General features: G+C 36.2%; 1 protein-coding gene across 3 annotated transcripts in view; it reads left to right on the top strand.

The window, feature by feature from the left end:
• PPA2 (inorganic pyrophosphatase 2) overlaps window positions 1-22,475 on the top strand; it is a 102,362-nt gene that overhangs the window by 62,842 nt on the left and 17,045 nt on the right. For all 3 annotated transcript variants that reach the window (XM_036280285.1, XM_036280270.1, XM_036280278.1), the window contains 3 exons: window positions 12,922-13,049; window positions 14,118-14,203; window positions 21,261-21,330. In XM_036280285.1, the coding sequence (XP_036136178.1) occupies window positions 12,922-13,049; window positions 14,118-14,203; window positions 21,261-21,330 (284 nt within the window). The remainder of the gene's footprint in view (window positions 1-12,921; window positions 13,050-14,117; window positions 14,204-21,260; window positions 21,331-22,475) is intronic.

Genomic DNA, 22,475 nt, shown 5'->3' with positions numbered 1-22,475 from the left:
TTCTAATTTTGCACTTTTCTGCTTAATGTTGGAATGGGGCATCTTATTTGCTATTTGTATCTTCCCGTCTCTGAATTTCCTAGACATATTTTTCCCATTTTTCTATTGAATTGGCATATTCTTTTCATAGATGAGAATTACTTGGATATTTATTACTTAAATTGCAAATATCTTCTCCTCACCTGCAGAAAAACTCTTGCCTTTTGGTTTACAGATATTTTTATTTTTCATATACTGCTTTTTATCAGTCATTTTTCTATATGACTTTAACATTTTGATTTATTTTAGCATTCATGATATTTAACAGAATTATTAAAACATTCTTTCCTCATAGCCGAAGATTAGTCTAGTCATTTTGATTCTTATTTAAGGATTTCTTACCCCATAGTCAGAAAGATATTTTTCTTTATTTTCTTTTTTTAAATATGTATTTATGGTTGGGTCTTTAATTCATGTGGGATTTATTTATTTTTTCATATGGTCAATTTTCCCATTGCCACTTAACAGAATAATCTGTTCTCTTCCCACTGTTTCGAAATGCCTCCTTTATCTTGTATAGCCTTCTTATTCATGCAAACAGTCTGTTCTGGATTCTGACTGGTGTCAGTGATCTACTCCTGTGCAGTGCCATGTTATTTTAATTCCTATAACAGCACAATAAAACACACACAAGACAAATGCCCCTTTTGTTCTATTTTTTCAAGACTGTGTTTTATGCCTTTATTCTCATTTTATTTTTTCCATCACAATTAATCCCATCTATGCCCTCTCTTGTCTGTAAATTTTTGAATCCAGTTGTCAAGGATTTCTGCAATATTAAAAATATTAAGTGTTCCTATCAATGAATATGATATTTATATATTTCTACATCTATTCATACTTTCTTGTACATCTTCTAATAAAGTGATAATATAGTAATGAAGGTCTTGTTACATTTTATATTAGGTTTATGTCTAGGTATTTAATATGAATTGTTCCTGGCATGTTATAGGTGCTGAATATATATTTCTAAATTAATGAATAAGTGAATTAATGTGTATATATGTATTATTGAGAAGCAAAAAACGAACGTTTTGAGCAAAGTCTGAAAGTATTTTCAAAATAGGTGCATTTTTATTTATTTTAAAGGGAGAAAACTTAATGTACTTAAAATTTTGGCATTTTTAAACAATCACAGTTGTATTTCATTTGTCAGTTGTACATTGCCAAAGAAAGACACAACATCTTTGGTATATGACTTCTTGCATAATGCTTTAGAGTTTCATGCATATTGTTGTATGTAAATCATGTAGTTTGTTTCATTTTATAGCTGAGTAGAGTTTCACTGTATAGACATGCCATAGTTTCTTCATCTACCTGTTGGTTGAAATTTGGGTTTTCAATTCTGGGCTAATGTGGATAGAACTGCTATGGACATTCAAATACAAGCCTTTGTGTGAACATATGTTTTTATTTTTCTTGGGGAAATACCTAGGAAATGGGTTACTAATGAGAAACTAAGATACAAATAAGTGAAAGCATATACGGTGTTCAGGGATAGGAAGAATTAACATCATTAAAATGTCTATACTACCCAAAGCAATTTACAGATTCAACTCAATTCCTATCAGGATACCAATGGGACATTTCACAGAACTAGAACAAATGTTTCAAAAATGTGTGTGGAACCAAAAAGGACCCTCAATAACAACACCAATCTTAAGAAAGAAGAACAAAGTAGGAGGAATCACCCTACCTGATATCAAACTATGGTACAAGGCCTCAGTAATCAAAACAATACGGTACTGGCATGAAAACAGATTTGGAGATCAATGGAACAGGATAGAAAGTCCAGAAATAAATGCACCCCTTTACAGTCAATTAATATTTGACAAAGGAGGCAAAACATACAATGGACTAAAGATAGTCTATTCAATAAATGGTGTTGGGAAAACTGGACAGATATGTGCAAACAAATGAAACTAGACCACCTTCCTCCACTGCACACAGAATAAACTCAAACTTGATTAATGTTAGATTCTAACCATAAAAATCCTAGAAGAAAACTTGGACATTATCCAGTCTGAAGAATAGGGAGGAACAAAGATTGAAAATACATGAAGAGAGTTTCAGTGACCTGTGAGACAATAAAAAGTGATCTAAAATATTTGTATTATGAGTCTCAGGATGAAGAGAAGTGGAGAAGGTAGGAGGGTGGGAAATGTGAAACAATAATGGCAAACAATTTATGTGGTGAAACCATGAACTTACAGATACACACGTTCTGTATACCCTAAGCAAGATAAATATAAAGGAAAGAACACCTTAGCATATCACAAAAAATTAGCTGAAATCCAAAGATAAGGAGAAATCTTTCAAAACACTCTGGTAAAAACAATCTATTATATACTAGGTAATAATAAGTTGACATTTGACTTCTTATCAGAAGCAACTGAGGCCCAAGGAAATGGAACATCTTTACAAAAATCTGCATAACTCGAAAGTCTGTATCAGGTAAAACTACACTTCCAAAACAAAGGCAAGAAAAAAAACATTTCAGATCAATCAAAATGGAGAAAATTCATTGCCAGCAGAACTGCACTACAAAAAATGCTAAAGTCTTCAAGTTAAAGAGAAATGACATGAGATAGAAACTACAGATCTTCAGGAATTAATAAAATGTATGGTACAGCCACTCTGGTAAATAGTTTGACAGTTTCTTATGCTTGATATGATTTCAGTCTTCTTATATTTATTGAGACTTATTTTGTGTCCTAACATGTGGTCTATCCAGAAAATGTTTCATGTGCACTTGAAAATAATATATATTCTGCTGCCTTGGGGTGGAATACTCTGAAAATATCAATTAAATCCATTTGATCTAGTGTATCATTTAAGGTTGCCATCTCCTCATTACTTTTCTCTCTGCAAGATCTATCTATTACTGTCAATGGTGTGTTATAATCCCCAACTATAACTGTATTACTGTCAGTCTCTCCCTGTAAATCCATCAAGATTTGCTTTACATAGTTAGGTGCTCCTGTTGGACACATAAATGTTTATAAGGGTTATATCCTATTGGATTGATCCATTTATCATTATGTAGTGTCCTTCTTTGTCTCTTACTGTATCCTTGGTTTAAAGTTGATTTTGTCGCCTTTGCCAGTTTGGCTCAGTGGTTAGAGCGTTGGCCCATGGACCAGAGAGTTCTGGGTTCGGTTCCTGCTAAGGGCATGTGCTTTGGTTGCAGCTTGTTCCCAGCCCCGGTTGGGGTTGTGTGGGTGGCAACCAGTCGATGTGTCTCTTTCACATCGATGTTTTTCTGTCTCTCTTCCTTCCTCTCTCCCTCCCGCTCTATCTGAAGATAAGTACAAAAATGTCCTCAGGTAAGGATAAAAAATATAGATAAAGTTGATTTTGTCAGATATAAATATTGGTACCCTAGCTTTTTTTTACTTTCCAGTTGCATGAAATGTCTTTTTCCATCAACTTTTGGTCTGTGTGTATCTTTTGTTCTGAGGTGGGTTTCTTGAAGACAGCATATACATGGGTCTTTTTTTTTATTATTATTATTCATTCAGCTACTTTATGTCTTTTGATTGGTGCATTTAAGCTATTTACATTTTAAGTGATTATTGATATGTATGTATATATTTCCATTTTATTTTTTTAACTATGTTTTTTTCTTTCTTTCTCTTTCTTCCACTTCTTACAGCAGGCCCTTTAACATTTCTTATAATGCTGGTTTAGTGGTAACAAACTCCTTACCTTTTTCTTGTCCGGGAAGCTCTTTAGTTCTTTTTTTTTTGACGTGTAATTTTTTTCAAATTTATCTTTATTGTTGAAAGTATTACAGATGTCCCCCATTTTTCCCCCATTGACTCCCACCTCCTTGTTTCTGCCCACATGCCTTCACCACATTGTTGTCTGTATACACTGGTTATGCATAAATTCATGTAAGTTCTTTGGTTTATCTCTTCACACCCTCACCCCCTTCCCTCTGAGGTTCATCGTCTGTTCCCTGCATCCATGTCTCTGGATCTATTTTGTTTATCATCTTATTTTGTTCATTGGATTCTGCATATAAGTGAGATCATGTGGTACTTGTCTTTTTCTGACTGGCTTATTTTGCTTAGCATAACACTCTCCAGGTCCCTCCATGCTGTCTCAAAGTGTGAGAGATCCTTTGTTTTTACAGCTGCATAGTATTCCACTGTGTAAATGTACCACAGCTTTTTAATCCACTCATCTACTGATGGACACTTGGGCTCTCTACAGACCTTAGCTATTATAAATAGTGCTGCTATGAACATAGGGGATGCATATATATTCTTTCTGATTTAAGCTCTTTATTTATCCCTTAATGTTAAATGATAGCCTTGCTGGGTAAAGCATCCTTGGTTGTAGGCTCTTGTTTTTCATCACTTTGAATATTTCACGCCAGTCCTTCCTGGCCTAAAATGTTTCTGTTGAGAAATCAGCTGACAGGCTAATGGGAGGTCCCTTGTAGGTAGCTGTCTGACTTTCTTTTGTGGCTTTTAGGATTCTCTCTTTGTTTTTAGCTTTTGCCATTTTAAATATGATGTGTCTTGGTGTGGGCTTCTTTGCATCTATCTTATTTGAAACTCTTATGTGCTTTCTAGACTTGTATGTCTTTTTCCTTTACCAAGTTAAGGAAGTTTTCAGATATTTTTTTCTTCAAATATGTTCTTGATCCCTTGCTCTCTCTCTTCTCCTTCTAGTAACCCAATCACATGGATGATGTTTTGTTTCTTGTTATCCCAAAGTTCCCTTAAATTATTCCCACTTTTTTTTAAGACTTTTTTTCTTTTTGCTGCTTTGATTGGGTATTTTTTTGTACCTTATTTTCCAAATCATTATTCAATCCTCTGCTTCATCAAGCCTGCTGTTTATTCCTTCCAGTGTATTCTTTATTTCAGATATGGCATTCTTCATTTCTGACTGGTCATTTTTTCATGCTATTGAGCATCCTTATTATCATTACTCTGAACTCTATATCTGATAAATTGCTTACCTCCACTTCATTAACTCTTCTTTTGGAGACGAGTTATCTTGTTCCTTCATTTGGGGCCTGTTTTTTTTCTCCTCCCATTCTGGTTGCCTGCTTGTGTTTGTTTCTGTCTATTAGGTAGATCTACTATGACTCTCAGTCTTGGTAGGGTGGCTTTATGTAGTAGGTGACTGTGGGACCCAGTGGCACAGTCTCCCTGATCACCAGTCCTGTGTGCTCTAATAGTGTCCCTTGTGCATGTTGTGTGCGCACTCTTATTGTAATTGAGTCTTGATTGCTTTGGCCCATTCATGTGTGGACTTGACCCTCAGGTTGGATGACAGTGAGGGTCAACATTCAACACAACATGCAGGCTGCTGTGCAGGTGCTCGTCACGTGGAATAGAATTTGCCTCAGCAGGGTTTGGTGCCTGTCAATATCTGCCTGTGGATATGCTGCTCTGTTGTTGTCTGAAGCTGGCCAGGCCTCTGTTGTCTGGTCCAGGCCTCTTCAGCGGGACCCTGGTTCATGCCAGTGTCAGACACTGTCTGTACTTGGCCCTGAACAACCTGTTTGGAGCTATCAGTGATCCACAGCTATGGCTCTTTGCTGGCCTGGTGCATGTGGAAAGGACCAAGTTCTGCATTAAAGTCTGCTTTTATTAGCCCCAGGCCCAGGAGCAGGTCAGGCAAAGATTCAAAGCACCCAGGTATCTGCCTCTGCCTGCAGAGTATCTATTAGTGTCAGTCATTTAATGAGTCTCCAGCTGTAGTCAGGGTTGAAGCTCCGCAGGGTGGGGCAAGAGGGTTTCCAAAGGATGTGGCTATTGTTTACCCACAGGCTAATGCTGCCTGAATGGTAAAGGTCTGCCTGAGAAAGATGGCTTCTGCAGTACTGGGGTCTGACTCAGCACAGGGATCCAGGCATCTTTCCTCTCAGCTCACTTCCCAGAGCCACCTACCCTGGACTCTCCTCACACAGTTCTAGTCCACTCTGTTCTCCCTGCCAGAGCCCGAAGTGAGTTGCTGCAAACAAAATCTTGGGTGTTGGCCCTTTAAGAGGGTGCCTGCATTTTTTAGCCATCTCCCCTGGCAGTCGGAAACCCTGATGCTTTTCACAGCCAGATGTTACATGGGCACTTTTCCCAGTTCTGGTGCTCTGTGCTTGGGAGCCCAGTTGGGGATTAGACTCCAGACTTCTCAGGGGGAACCCCCTGAAGCTGAGATATCCCTTTGGAACGTTAGCTGCTGCCTGTGAGAGCCCAGCCAGCCCTATTGTGCCTCCGCACTTCCTATCAGTCTCAATGTGGCCTCCTCTTTAAGTCTTTGGTTATTAGGCTTCTCTCAAGCTAGTCTTCAGTTAGTATTCAGGATGATTTTTTTATATTTTAGTTGTAATTCCAGGTTGGTCCTGAGAGAAGATCAGCATAGCTTCCACTTAAATCTGCTGCCATGTTGGGATCAAGTGTTGTTTTTAATTGCTATAATTTGGTTAATATCCTTAAACTGAGTGAAAGTTTTATTTCAGAAATAAAAGTAATTTTATTTATATATTTTCTCTCTACTCTAAATATGAAAAAAATGGTTATTTAAATTTAACTTAAACACACTAGAAATGAAAAAACTGTAAGAACTAAATAGTAATAATATTAGAAATAAAGGTAAACATGTCTGTCATGAAATAATCTAATTACGAATTCATTTGAGGCTTGCTCTTTACCATAATATATATATATATATATATATAAAAATAAGTATACATGTTTGTGTGTGTGTATGTATGTCCAGGTGCCTCTTATGTTTAGTTCTTATTTACATATATCTGTGTCTAGCTACTTTGATTTTTCAGTAGACATATGCATTAAAAATAAAATAACTGTCAGTATTAGTATTTTAATAATTTTCTAAATCATTAATTTATTTGTTGATTTATTTTTGAGAGATAAAGTTTATTTCTGAGTATAACTTTGGCTCCATTCCATGGACAAGGTTTTCAGGGATTAGAGGGCTGATGATTAATATTTGTTAAGAATTACCCCTTATTTTGTAGTAAATGATTTTCATATAATACCTTATTTTTCACAGCAATCTTCATTTCCTTCATTTTGCATTTGAAGAATCAGACAAAGTAATTTATTTTTCCAAGATGACTCAATAGTATATGAATGCCAGAACTTGAATTTGAACTTAGTGCTGTCTAATTCCAAACAGGATATTTTTCCTAGTTTTTCCTTATGTTTTATAAACTCTCTGAGTGTTCTTATTGTCATGATTTCCTGAATTTTTTTAGTTAAAGTCTGTATTTTCATTAGGACCAAAAAGTTATTTATTAAGCAAGTGTATGCTTTTCTTCTTTAATTTGATAAAAAAAATTTAATTATGTGTATAGTTGGGCGGACTGGGTGTGGTTATTTTTTTTTGGTGGGTAAGAGAGTTACTTAAATGTTTTATTGTCAAACTTTAGATTTACTTTATTGTGCTAACCGAATATGTTTTCATAATTTTCTCTTGCTTCTAATTTTTTAGTGTTTTCTTTGTTTTTAGTACATAATCATTTTAAAAGTTTATTGGTGCTTTAATGTCTCTAGATATAAAAATTATCATACTTTAGATCTGTTTCTCTCTAAAATCAATAAAAAAATTTTAAAAATTGCCTGGTTGGTGTAGCTTAGTGGATTGAGCATTGTCCCATGGACTGACTGAGAGGTCCAGGTTTGATTCCCGATCAGGGCACATGTAGGGGCTCGATCCGCAGTAGGGGGCGTGCAGGAGGCAGCCGATGGATGTTTCTGTCTCTCTTTCCCTTCCTTTCCTCTAAAAAATCAATACAAACATATTTTAAAAGAAAAATTAATAAATAAATAAATATAGCTAAATTAAAATGGAGAGGTCTAGATTTGGTAAAAACCAAACTGAACTTTAAAATGTGTTATTTCATCGTTATTTTGTTTTGCTTTTTTAGCTAGTATTTAATAAAGAAACGTATAATATTTCTAATGGATTTATTTAGAACTATAATTATTTTTTATAAATTGTGTACCTTTAGTTTTAATATAAATATTATCTTAAGGATACTCCATGTAATTTTTGTTAACTAAACTTTCAAGTTTGAAAACAGCCCTGTAATAAAGTAAGTCATGGCTTCACATTATTTGTCACAATTTATGATACCTTTTATTAAGCTTTTTTTTTTTTAACTAAGGTAATACATATTTTGGTGACTATTTTTACTTAATTTTACAGACTAGTCCTTTTTAGCTCTTTGATGCATTAAGTTTTATGTAACTCTGATCTTTACTGGCTTTTGTTGTTTTTACTGTTTTTCCCCATTGGTAAGTCCTCCCAGTTGTGCTTTCTGTAGATAATCCAAAATCGACCATTTGTCACCACCTCCATACAACTACATTTAGCCTTTTACTGGATTTTCTGCTTCCACTTCTTCGTCTACACAGACTTTCCCCTGCATAGCAGATACAGAGAATTTCCTAAAAATGTGTGCTCCTCTGTCCAGAACCCTCTACTGGGTTCCCATCTCAAAGTAAAAAGTGGAGTCCTTGGCCTGGCCCCTGAGTCCAGTGTGATTGCCTGTGGCTGCTTCTCCAGTCTCACCTCCTCGCATGCTCGCTCTCCTCCCGGCTCCAAACACAGGGCTGCCTTACACTGTTTCCCAAGCATCGTAAGCACACTCATGCCTTGGAAGATTGCCACTTACTGCCTTCCTCCCCAGGCGAGTTTCTTTCATACTTCATTCAGGAATTTACTAAAATACATTTTAACAGCGGCTGTCTCTGACCCCTCATATTTAAAATCTTCTTCCCACCTCACTCACAAAGCAATCTACAGGCATAATTACAGACTTGTATGTTTTTTCATCCTTAACTATATTCTTACCTAGGCCTAATTTGACAGCAGATATTTTTAACAACCTGTTCTATTTAATTCTTTCAAAACATTCAAATTAATTTTTTAAACATTTTTATTGATTTTTTTTGAGAGGAAGGGAGAGAGAGAAACATTGATTGGCTGCTTCCTGCAGGCCCCCCACCGGGGATCGAGCCCGTATTTTGGGCAAGTGCCCTGACCCTGAATCAAACCGGGACCTCTCAGTCCATGGAACGATGCTCAGTCCCCTGGGCCACACCAGCCAGGTTAAAATTAATTTTGTGGAATCAAAATCTCTATTTTGTACTGATAAAATCTCAGCCGTACATAATATTTTATTAACTCATAACTATAACTAAGATGCAGTTGGCGTAAATGTTTGGGGAATAAACACAGCTGACGCTTACTCAAGTTGAAACTAAACTGGAGTAAGCAGAGTGTGGTTTTTATTTTAGAGCTGTCTCCTAGACTGAGTGTACAGGTGACTGTGGACATCAGTCAGAATATTTTAAAAACGTCTTTGTTAACTCCAGGGAGTTGACCAAGTAGAACTTGATTAAAAGAGTTTCATTTGTACTTAGAAACAGGAACTGAAATAAATTTAGCTTGATTATGTAAAACACCTCTTCTACATTATTCTAAATTGTTGGATTAGTTCATCTTGAAAATCAACTATATAATTATTTATAATGGAAACTTTAATATGAAGTTAATTCCCTGGAGAGGGAATAAAGGACTACTATAGAATTGCTGTTTTTCTTAAAATACATTGTAAAAAACACATCTAATGAAAAAGTCCTGGAAATGGATAACAGTGATGGTTGCACAACATTATAGATGTACTTATGGCAAATTTCATGTTTATATATTTTACCACAATAAAAGAAAACATTGACAATAAAAGTATACCTAACACATATTCTTTTAATGTAAATAAAACCCCTGACAATATGACTGTACAGTATAGAAGAAAAAGAATTTATGGATTTAGAAGACTTGTATTTATGTAATAGTAGTCACCCCTTATCCGAAGTTTTGCTTTCTGCGGTTTCAGTTTGCGGTCAACCGCAGTCCAAAAATATGAAATGGAAAATTCCAGCATTCAATAATTTGTAAGTTTCCAATTGCATGCCATTCTGAAGGGCATGATGAAATCTCGTGCTGTCCCGTTTGTCCTGGCCAGGACGCGAGCCTTCGCTGTGGAGCGTGTACGTGCTGTGCCCCTGCCACCTGCTGTTACCAGAGTGGTTGTCAGATACTGAGAGAGAGAGACCAGTCACATAGCTTCATTACAGTATGTTGTAATAATTATTCTGTTTGTTATTGTTAATCACTTGCTGCACCACAGTTACGAATTCAGCTTTCTCATAGGGATGCACATAGAGTTCTATCCTCGATTTCAGGCATCCACTGGGGGTCTTGGGACGCTCCCACACAGACAAGTGGGGGCTGCTGCACTGGGTCTACCAAGAATGAGTTGGATCGATTTTGGCAAATCCTTTACATTGTCTTAGTTTTCTTATGTTTCACCTGAATGTGCTTATTCTTCTTAACCCCCACAAGTTTTATGAGGGACAAATGAGGTTATTTACATAAATTATAAACTGTAAATCAGTTTATAGATTTAAGTGGAACTTTTCATATTTTCAGAATAAATCATGGAACTGACTGTTGGTATTGGACATAAGATTTTATCTTGAGGCATTTGCTGTCAAGGTTTTAAAAATATTTGAATTGCTCATTATCAATTTTGGGTGGTTGTTTTTCTGCGTGTGAGAAAATCTGGCAGCCCCACCCCCATCCCTGCCCAAGATATAATTAATTGAGAATGGAAAAGTTTAGCTTATATTTGGAGAGTTTACTTCTTGCTGGCATTATTAAATTTTCAGGGCTTATTATTATTATTATTATTATTATTATCATTATTGATGTCTTTGCTTAAGAGTTCCTCTTGATAACCTCTGAAGAGAAAGCTTCCTAAACTAAGATAGATATTGAATAACTTAGCTTGTTCTGTTTTATTTGATGTCAGTAAATTGAAAATCACTTATCAAAAAAATAAAGTTTACGCAGGGACAGAGAATGGCAGACTGGGTAAGGTACAGGGATGAAGTCATAAATCAGATTTAAGTTATAGAAACTTATTTAAGTGCCTTTCTGGTTGCTCACCTTGAATGAATTAAAATAATTTTTCCCCCTCTGAATAATAAAACTTGGAGGAACTCAGTATTACCTAATTTGCAGAAAAATTTTTTCACAAAAATAGTGATAGAATGTAGGAAAACGAGCAAGAGATAGCTCACCTTGGAAAGAAGCTTTTTAAAAAGATAAGCAAAAAAGAATCAGAGATGAAGATGAAACAACATGTATCAGGTGAAATATTTATTAAATGTTATATTTGGGGCATGACAAAGACTTCTATGACCTAGGTTACGATGTATAATACTAAAAAAAATTCACTATCTTAAACTTCTTTCATCATTTAATCAATAATTACATATTGATAGAGCAAATATAGCCTATGTTCAGTTTCAAGTGATTCTTTTCCCCCTTAGTTGTAATGTTTCTGCTGTTTTCACCAGAATTACTTTAGATAGATATGTGGCCCACTGACACATTGTAAAACTTTAAATCTGAGTGCCATCAGGAGCATAGGCAATCTTCTGTTTGCCATGGTCTCTGCCATTCCTGTGGTGTCTGCCTTACCACACTCATTTCACTTACGTGAAACATCTGCCCTCTGGAGGCATATGTAACTCTTGCTAAACCTTTACACAACGGGCAAAAGGCAAGCATAAAAAGCAAAAGGATAATTCTTGTTTTTCTAACCCATGCATGCAAAATGCTTACCTTTTCCTGGCTTGCGTAGTGAGTGAGGGATTCCCACAAGGCTTGGATGGGCAAATCTGAAACTGTGTGATCTTTAAATTATCCTTGTGCATGGTGTCTTCTTTCATTTTTAGTTATAACTTTCTAATTTTTCAATGTAACCAAGTCTGTTTGTCATTTGCTATAATATATTATGCATGAAGAACTATGCTAAATTAAGCCGTAAGCCACAGTCTGGTGGAGAGGAAAGACTTCTAGTTTTATCTAGTTATTTCTCAGACTTTTAGAATTGATATTTATTGGAAAGGATACATTTCTTGGAAACCTTTTTTAAGGGAGGAGGTTGATTAATACAGTAATATCCAATTATTTTTAAATGAATGTCCTCAAAATGTAATGGTTAAGCTCTTTACATGGTAACAGAACTTAAATCCTGTACATTATTACAGAATTTGAAATTGAAAACTCTGTGATCCATCCATGTATCATCCTGTTTAAAATTGCCCTGTCCTCATTCTTACTCTGCTTCATTTCCCTTCATCGGACTTTTTGCCACTCAACATATTATGTATTTGTTTCTTTATTTGTCATTTGTCTCTCTGAACTGTGTAAGCATGAGGGCAGGTATTCGTCTCTATTTACTGTTCTCTTTCATGGCTCAGAGCAGTGTCTGACACAAAATGAATGAGAAACTTACTAAATATTTGGTATATGTGTTCATGAACCCTTTCTCATCCAACTTCAGTATGTTCTATTCAGGGTACTGCCCTCTCCTTTCTATCTTCAGTGTTGCTTTAGCTTAATATTTCTAGAACACGGACCTTGGTGGTGTAACTTTCCCTACTTTAAGACCTCCATTGCCTGCAGGATGACATCAGCGCTAAGCACATCTCACATAATCTTCTTACTTCATTTTGTCATCTGTCTGTCTGCCTCCTTTAACTAGACCTCTGAGTTCCTCGAGGAAAATAACTTTGTTGTTCTCATCCACTGTACCTAACAGAGAGTCTGAAGGTGCTCAAGAAGTGTCTGTAGAATGAAGTGGTAATGTTCACACTGCGAAACTGGAAGTCCAGACGTGCTGGGACGTGTGTTGATGCTTCTGCTGCTCGTTACCAGTCAGACTACCTCCTGTTTTCCGACTCCTTCAGTTCAGTGCTCTTCCCCTAATAGGAAGGAATTGATTTTTAACAAAAAGCCTTCTTGTTTCTTCACTTACAGATATTGATGATATTAAGAAGTACAAACCAGGTTATTTGGAAGCTACGCTTAATTGGTTTAGATTTTATAAGGTGCCAGAGGGAAAACCAGAAAACCAATTCGCTTTTAATGGAGAGTTCAAAAACAAGGTGAAGATGATAATCTTTGTTTTAAAATGTACCTTGTGATAGCTGTACAATATTTTCTCACTTTGGGGGTTTCTTATATGAATATTTGTATATAGAATAATAACAAAAGTTTTACTGACTTTTATACTTAAAATTTTTTTTCAGGAGATCTCTCTTAGTAAATCAGTAGATTGATGAATGTCTGTATCCATCTATTTATTTATTGATAATCTCTTTCATCTCAGAAAGTGAGGGTTTCCATGATGAGTCTAATTCTTCAAATTATCTGTGAAGAAAAACTGTCTATATACTCTTCTGGAGAGGAAACAGTTACTTGTTATTATTGTAAATCAATAGGGGCTTATCTCCTATGTACCCATTCTACCATGACTGAATTAAGCTGCTTATTTAAGAAAACACTTGAATTATCTTGCTGTCATAGGATTTTCTATTAGAATATTATAAACTATCTCTAATATGACACAAATGGAGAAAATAGGCCAAAGAGGTAAAGTGTAAAACATGGAATATTTTTTTAAAGTTATTACCAGTGTATGAATTACACATTATAAACCAACATTTATGTGGGTGCTAATAAATAAATTATGTTTTGTAAATAAACCATGTTAACGAAAACTAAAATTTACAATAAGTATTTTGCCATACAAGAATTTATTGCTGGACCCAGTATTTCTTAAAGGCATATTAAAATAACCCTTAAGACCATGAGTGCTTTGTAATTGGATTATTAAGTATAAATATAAACCTGTGTTCAATAAAACTTTACAAAAACAGGTACCAGGCTGGATCTGACCCACAGGCCCTAGTGTGCCGACCCCTGATTGGATTACCCCATTGTGTTCCATTTTCTAGATGAAGAAATTAACATTTAGTGACATTAAGTAACTTGCCCAAAGTCAAACAGCTGGTAAATAAGGGTGCCAGAATTTATACTCCAGTTTTTCTCACACCAGAGCTTGTGTTCTTATAGAGATAATAATGTGAGTGTACTATGTTAATGCACTATGTTAGTATAATGATGTGATTGCTGTGTCTTTTTTTTTTTTTTTTTTTTTGGTTTGGACCTAGGCGTTTGCTCTTGAAGTTATTAAATCTACTCATGAATGTTGGAAAGCATTGCTTATGAAAAAGTGTGATGCAGGGGCTATAAATTGGTAAGAATTTGTCTTTTCTACGTAATGTTATTTTATTATTAATTGGCAATAAACGGTCATATAGTAATACTACTCAGATTTTTTTTTAAAGAGAATTGCAATTTTTTTTTTCACTTATGAAATACTTAGAGTGTACCTATTTGGAAGACATTACTAAGTGCTTGATACCATGAAAATAATAATTGACACATCATTTCTCAAGGGATTTATAGCTTAGGGGGGCATTTATAATATTAATAGTATTATGATATATTATAGTAAGTGCAAAGGTAGAGTAAAAAACATTAATAGTTTTTCAACATACAAACATATGGTTATTTTATTTATCTTGTAACTACCACATCATTTCTTGATAAGAACAGTAAAAGCCTTTTTATCCAGCAACATCTGGGTCACTAGCTGATGGATTCAGGGGAATCAAACAATAGTAACATATATAACTCAATTATTTATTTTACTTTAAAACATTTAAATGTATATTTATAGACCTTTTCTATATCGATTCCATATAGATTATATATATATTCTAACAAAATGTATAATAGAAAATAAAGATCAGCCTGTCCGGTGTGGCTCAGTTTAACATTCTTGCCTTGTGCACCAGGAGGTTGCTGGTTCGATTCCTGGTCAGGACACATACCCAGGTTGTGGGCTCATCCCCACTAGGGGGCATGCAGGATGCAGCTGATCAGTATTTCTCTCTCATCAATGTTTTTATCTTTCTCTCCCTCCCCCTTCCCCTCTCTCTAAAAATCAATCAATCTATATATATATATATATATATATATATATATATATATGAGAAAGATTAGATCCTATAATCCATAAACTCCTTTCAATGAAAACCCCTTATAGATTTGTAGGGTTCTTTTTTTTTTCCTAACCTTTCAAAGTTGTCTTATCCCACACTTGATTTGACACCAAGTTTTATAGTGATTCACCTTTATTAAGGCCTTTTAGAGCCTCAGTAGTTATAGAGCCTACTTAGAGTTGATAGAAACAGTTCTCTTCCCACACTCCTTTCATCTGTGAGCATAATAATTACTGCTTAAATTGTGGAATAATAATATCAAGGACAACCGACATGAACTGACTCTGGGTACGCATAACTGTTGGAAGCAAGATGCCATCCCTGAGAGTAGATACCACCCCACTCCATCGTTCCCTTCTCTGAGTGAGGGGAACTGGGAAGCCATTCTCTCCCAGCAAATACTGATGAGGGTCTCCTGCTAGGTCCTGTCCTGACACCAGGATTACCCGACACCAGCATTACTGCTCTGAACACAGTAAATAGAGTCCCTGCTCGTCTGGAGCATAAAGTCTGGAATCAAGAGAGACATTAGAGAAATCACTAGAATAAATTAGTCAGATGGAGGAAAGAAATAGTCTCAAGGAATATTTTATCCAGGTCATCAAGAAGTTCATCTTACCTGTGACGCTTGGGCATTATAGCTTCAGATTCTGTTTCTCATGCAGGCTAATGTAACACCCTCAACTCTGATCTCCTCCTCCCTGTTTTCTACCCCTTATGCAAACTACTCTTTTTTTCACCTTAGTCTTAAAACTTAAGTCATTGTTTCTAATTTAAATAGTATAATTTATTGCCCTGGCCGGTTTGGCTCAGCGGTTACAGCATCGGCCTGCGGTCTGGAGAGACCCGGGTTCGGTTCCCGCTAAGGGCATGTACTTCGGTTGCAGTTTGTCCCTGGCCCTGGTTGGGTGGTGTGGGTGGCAGCCACTCGATGTGTCCCTTCACGTCGATGTTTCTCTCTCTCTCTTTCTCCCTCCCACTCTATCTGAACAAAATATCCAAAAAAAAAAAAAAAAACAGTGTAATTTATTAACAACAAAGGCTTCCAGTCCTGACTATCCTAGAAACGAGTAGGCTGAGTTAGTCTTCGTGGTCAGAAATTCTAAGTCAGATATTACAGTGATGAGCTAAAAGAGAAGGGGTCTCTAATTGTCTAGAGAGGTATTTGCTTGCTGTTTGCTTTCTTACTCATCTCCTTTCCTAATCATACTTTCTGGAAAGCTTCTGCAGTCCGCAATGGACTTGTGTGTTCCCCGAGCTTCCTCAGCTGCACAGCTGGAGACCATCACTTTGGCTAATTTTTCTACAGCTTGATATCATTCCTTCTGTGCTGATTCTACTTACCTTTACTCTGAGGGTAACTTTATTTCTAAGCTCTGGAGTTATTGTGCTATAGTCTTAGTAACGATCAGGATTACATTAGTAAGAATTGTCATTTATTGAACTCTCTGCTATTTTCCAGGTTCTAAGTGTTTTATGTGTGTTATCATTAATACTCACAAGAACCCTATAAGCTATATCATTATATCTTTATTGTACCCATGAGGAAAGCACCTAGAGATTAAATGACCTAAGGTCACACTGCGTGTGGAGCCAGGATTTAAGCCAGATTCCAAGTCTACTCACTTCATAGCTGTAGTATACCTCTGCCATTTTAAAGATGACAGCAAAATAAAATTTTAGGTTAACAATGATCAGGACATAAATTTCTAGATATTAATTATATGTGTCTAAATAATGTAAAGTCAAAATTTTTAAAATTTTAACTCACCTTTCATTTTATCACTACTTGATCTGTAAAATATATTCATTTGTTAAATTTGTATTTATTTTGTCCTTAGTGAATGTCCTTTCCTTAGAGAATAAATTACTTTTCTCTTAGTTTCTTTAAATGTATGTTATTGATGAGTAAACTGCCTTTGCTTCCTTTTCACCTGTTTTCCCCACTTAGTTCAGGTTAGGTTCACATTTTTTTTATCTCTGCAGTTCTCATAACTGCATCGGAACCACCTGGGGAACCTCAGAAAACCCAACTGCACTGTCTCCTTTTGTAAACCTAGTGAATTAGGATCCCCAAGCCTTTGCCTATTTAAAAGCTTCCCAGGGGCTTCTAATGAGCCCCTCTGGGTATGAACCATAAAACCCAAACTCCCTCCAGAAGAGCAGTGCAGGCCTTCCAGGGTTTGGCCCCTGCTGGTCTTATTTCCCATCACTTCTTGCCTCTTATTTCCTGTTCCAGCAACTGAGACCTGCTTTCCACTCCTCACTACACCCCGGCCTTACTGCTCAAGGCCATGACTCTCTGTGTCCTTTGCAATGGTTGTCTTCTCGCTTTGCGAATGGGTGAACTTTCTCATTTTTTAGACTTGGTTGTGACTGCATCTGCCCTGGGAACTTGCCCCATAGTAGCCCCAGTGCTAGCTGAGGTGTCAGTCCGTGCTGCATTGCCCCCGTGTGTTCCCATCCGTGCGTTTACCACGGTGACTGACTACACTAGTCTCTGCTTACCTGTGGTTTTGCTTTCTGCAGTTGCAGTTACCTGTAGTCAACTGTGGCCTGAGATATTAATAGAAAATTCCAGAAAAGATGTATAAGTTTTAAATTGACACTGTTCTTAGTAGTGTGATGAAATCTCTCGCCGTCCTGCTGCATCCAGCCAAGGACATGAGTTATCCCTTTGTCCAGTACCCACACTGTATACGCTCCTCGCCCGTCCATCACTGAGTTGCAGTCTCGGTTATCAGATGGGTTATAAGAGAGAGACCACATTCACGTACCTTTATTATTGGAGTGTATGTTAGAGTATGTTGCTATAATTGTTCTATTTTATTATTGTTAATTTCTTACTGTGCTTAATTTATAAATTAAACTTTATCATAGGTATGTGTGTACAGGAGAAAATGTAGTGTGTGTAGGGTTCCATGGTTTCAGACATCCACTGGGGGTCTAGGGACTTGGCTGCTGCAGATAAGGGGGCTGTCGCTTATGGATTTGTGTCCTCTAGAAGTTGCTTGAAAGCAAATGTATAAAGCTGCCTTCATGATCTTTGTTTCTCACCGGTCATGTAATAGCTACTTAATAAATAGCCGTTGGGGTAAACTTGAATAATATCTTAAAGCTAACAAGTACTTGTGTACTTGGTGACTTCTGTTTCCAGGAGCACTGCGCTTAATTACATTCTTTCCTGGTGTTTTGAGTTGTTATCTTTCTCACAGTACATTCTGGATTTTTTACTCTTTTCCCCACTGTTCAGTTTACTCTGAAAACTACATAATCTATTAACATAAGGAATGTCATTATTTTTATTCTTACCTAAAAGAACTTTAAACTCTGTTATAGGAGAAATACAGTTTTTTGCCATTTGGGTTTACTCTTCAATGCCTCTCACCCTCTCCTCAGCCACAGTTTATTTATCTGCCTTAATTTTTAAGAAATCTCAAATGTACCGCTCATTTTACTATTTTTATCTCATTTCACTAACAATTATTTATTGTGATGCACATTTTCCAAGTTTCCACTGATTCTCAAATGCCCTTCTAATTGTAAAACTGCTTTAATTCAGTTACTTACCACTTTTGTACTCATAAATTGTTTTGTACTCATAAATTGTAGCTACTCTTCTGTTTAATATGCTCTATACAGTATTGTCAGAATAGTTTTCGAAAAATACACATCTGATTGTCCTTTTTATTCTGAAAAACTTGATGTGGCTCCCTTCAGTTATAGAAGATGGCCCAGCTCTCCTGGACACGAAGCGGTGTGTCCGAACCTGCGTGTCAGCCTCACGGTCTGTCCCCTCATCTCATCGTCTTTCCTGCTGAATGACATTCTTCAAGAAGCAGTTTAGATGTCGCCTCTGCAAAGAATTTTTGTTTTTTTCTGGACAGAATAAACTGTATCCTCACCCGGGCTCTTACATCACAGCTATACACACCTCTGTGGAGAACTTAGAGCGGTTTATTATTTTTTCTTTTTTATGCTCTTGACACATATAGGTAGTTTATGCTTACTGAATGAAAAAATATATATGTCCAGATTGTTTAGGTTTTAAAATCGTTTCTTTTTGCCTTTCCAGAGGAAGGTTATTTGATCTCATACAGATGGCTCCAGTTCTTTTAACTTTGTGTAGATTTACTTCAGTCACTTTTCTTCTGTAGACTCTGGAGGTTATAGTCTAAAGTCATTGTCATTCTCTCCCCACCCTCACTCCATTCCTCCTTTCCTCTCTCCCTCCTTCCCTCCTCCCCTCCCTCCCTCCTTCCCTCCTTCTCTCCCTCCCTCTCTCCTTCCTTCCCTCCTTCCCTCCTCCCCTCCCTCCCTCCTTACCTCCCTCCCTCCCTCCTTCTCTCTCTCCCTTCCTCTTTCCTTTTTTCTTGACTACTTTGCTGTAGAATGAAAAGCCTGGGAAAATCTATATCCTGGACACTATCTTTGAAGATTCTCATGAGTCTGAGCCTTTGTCTGATTTGAGATTGTCTTGAAAAAAATCATTTCTCTTTACTAAAGTTCTCTATTGCTGGCCATACATTTCATCTTTTATGTATCTGTTTATTATTTGCAGGTAATTTTTTATTTCTAATTCTTTTTATTTAATCAGTTACTTGTGCACTATCATGTATCTATTAATGTACCTTTTTTATTATTTTTAAAGGCAATTTGGGTTTGTTGTGCACAGCATTTTTGGTATTGTTCCTCTGTTGCTCTAATGTCAGCTCTGTTTATTTTGGTATCTTATTATTATAAAAAGGAAAGCAGCACATTTTTGTAGTCATATTTAATCTCATTTGTAGTAGACACCATCAGCTTAGCCCTCTTTCCTTGAAATGATTTTTCCGCTTCTCCTCTTGTAGAGTCAAGTTTGAGAGCTAAAATGATTCCTAAATATTGTAAGCTCCATAGGGGCCCTGTGGTTCAATATTGTATCCCCTTGCATCTAGAGATGGTTTAGTTTTAATGTTAGAAACATTGTATATAACATATTTACTGCACACCATGCATTCTTCAGGGGACTAGCACTGAAGACTTTGCAATGTCTCATTTTTTGCCTTGTTCTTTTTAAATTTAGTTTTGACTTTCTTTAGGGAAACATCTAGCTTATAAGGCTTTACCATTTTTAATTTTTAGTTTAACATGGGATGTAGAGAAGAGAATAAAAAACAGCTCAGTCTTAAAGATGATACTGTCAACTTTCATCAGTTTAATTCACGTCAAGAATGAAAATAAATCCCACATCTTGAGCCCGGATGGAAAGCAAACTGACCAGTTACTATAATTATCATATACACAATATCTGGTTATAGACAGAGGTGGTTAAAAAGATAAATAAATAGATCTTCTTATCATATATAGCCCGACATATCTCACAAACTATTGCAAAGATAAACTTGATAATGTATATCCCATAGGTCCACTTGAGGGCAAGTGTGTGGGTGTGTGTGTGTGTGTGTGTGTCTCATTTACTAGTTATTTCCTCTAGGAATCTGCTAATCACTTTCTCCTTCTATTAAAAAAATTAATTGGGCTTTAACTCTTTTTACCACCTCTTTCTGTAACCATTTTAATCTGATTTCTTTGATGAACTTTGTGTTTGAGAGTACTGGTGCCTTTGCTCTCATGTCGGAGGTTGGGAGTAGGTATCGGTGGCATGCTTGGGTAGCTAGCATGCTGTTTCCCAGTGCATGGAGAGGCTTTTGACTTTATAAAGCCTTTATTGATCATGGAAGGAGCTGCTGTCTTAATGCCTTGCTTGTAAGAAAACCAAGTTTTCATATTTGTATAGTTTTCTCTCACCACTCTTATCTTAGTCTTCTATCCCTTTCTGAGAAAGAGATGCCACAGTATCTTTCAGTAGCCAATTACAATGTTTATCATCTCACTCAGAGGAAAGTTCTTCCTTATAGTCCTCATTCTATGGGTCAGTTTATTTTTTTCTTTCCTTCAGTAAAGGTGAAGTGTAGTTTTAGCTTAGCCTTTTATATATAACAAGATGTTATTTATTTAGATTTGTATACTATTATATAATTTTATTTTGAATTCTGGAGAGTGTAGTGCTGTAGAACACCTTTATTTATAACCTTGTTTGCAAGAATGTACAAGAATCTCAGTTGTCCAAATTTATATTCATTCAGGCCCTTTTTACTGGCTAGAATCATACTGTCATCGTGGAGCATTTGGAGCTGGTTTTCTTTTTGGTAGCTGCTCCTTTTTTTATCCTGTGTACTAATAACCTTCTCTTTTCATTTGCAGCACAAATGTGCAGGTGTGTGATAGTCCTTTCCATTGCACTCAAGAGGAAGCAAAATCACTAGTTGAATCGGTAAGGGAAAAAAATGTCCTTTAATCTTATAAATGTCATGAGGAAGTCTAGCAGAATTTCTGAAAAATCTAGCAAAGACACGTATCAAGTCTTTGGGGAAGGATAAAGTTAAAAATAACATTAAAATCTATGTTTTTAAATCCAGGGAATTTAAGTAAGAAACCTTTTAGTTAAATTTTTATTATTACTAGAAATCTTATATTTTTAATGTTTCATTTACTTATTTATCCCCTGCCTTGTCTCCAGAGCCTTATTTAAAGGCATTTAAAGAAACATGCACACAGTACAATAGGGTTTTTTAAGTGCATGAGTCAAGATCAGAGCAGGACAGTAAGGTGGAGTTGGGGTGAGGTCGTGCACCGGGACACATGTCATCAGATTCCTACTTAGTGCTGGCATGGTTTTAGTTCTGGGCTTCCTGGTGGCCAGAGACACGGAAACTTCCTCAATTAAAGCTGTTAAAATGACCGTAAGAACAGAACCTTTCCGTTGAATTAAATTCTATTTTCTAAAGTATATTAACCATTTTATTAATTTCATATTGTACATCACCAAAATGTTGTTGTTTCTATGCATTTGTTCTCCTGCGTACGGTTCTGTTCTCATGGGTTACCCACCGTTCAGTGGCTGCAGAGCAACTGGCTGCTGGTACAGGTGCATTTGGCTCAAGTGAGTCAGGCTCCCTTTCTTCCCATTTAGTTCGGCAATCTCACGGGCTTTCCATGGCATCGCTAGGAAGACATCCTTGGATTTTTACATGTCCTACAGATTTTGCTGCCTGGAAATAACTGAATTTATTAGTAAATTAGTACTTTATTTGGATGTCACTAAACGAGAAAATTTATATTCAGATAATCAAGTAACATTGCTATATGTAGTAACATTGCTATATAAAGGAATGATCTTAGGCTAGAAATACCACCTATAAATTAAGTTTTAAAAAAATAACTAGTGAATCTAAATGTTTACTTTAGGAAAGCAAACACATTTGCTCACTATGGCTGCTTAGAATTTTTTTCTCACTAATTCATCAACTATTTAATTAGGGCCTGCTCTGTGGGGGGGGGATTCTAGGTGCTGGGGATGCAGTGCTAAGGAAAAGATATAAACGCCTCTGCCTTTGTATAGCTAACATTCTAGTTGGG

Source organism: Molossus molossus, unplaced genomic scaffold (assembly GCF_014108415.1).
Source record: "Molossus molossus isolate mMolMol1 unplaced genomic scaffold, mMolMol1.p scaffold_m16_p_1, whole genome shotgun sequence".
Lineage (NCBI taxonomy): Eukaryota > Metazoa > Chordata > Mammalia > Chiroptera > Molossidae > Molossus > Molossus molossus.
The sequence above is the reverse complement of the archived record's forward strand: the minus strand, read 5'-3'. Positions and strand labels throughout refer to the sequence as shown.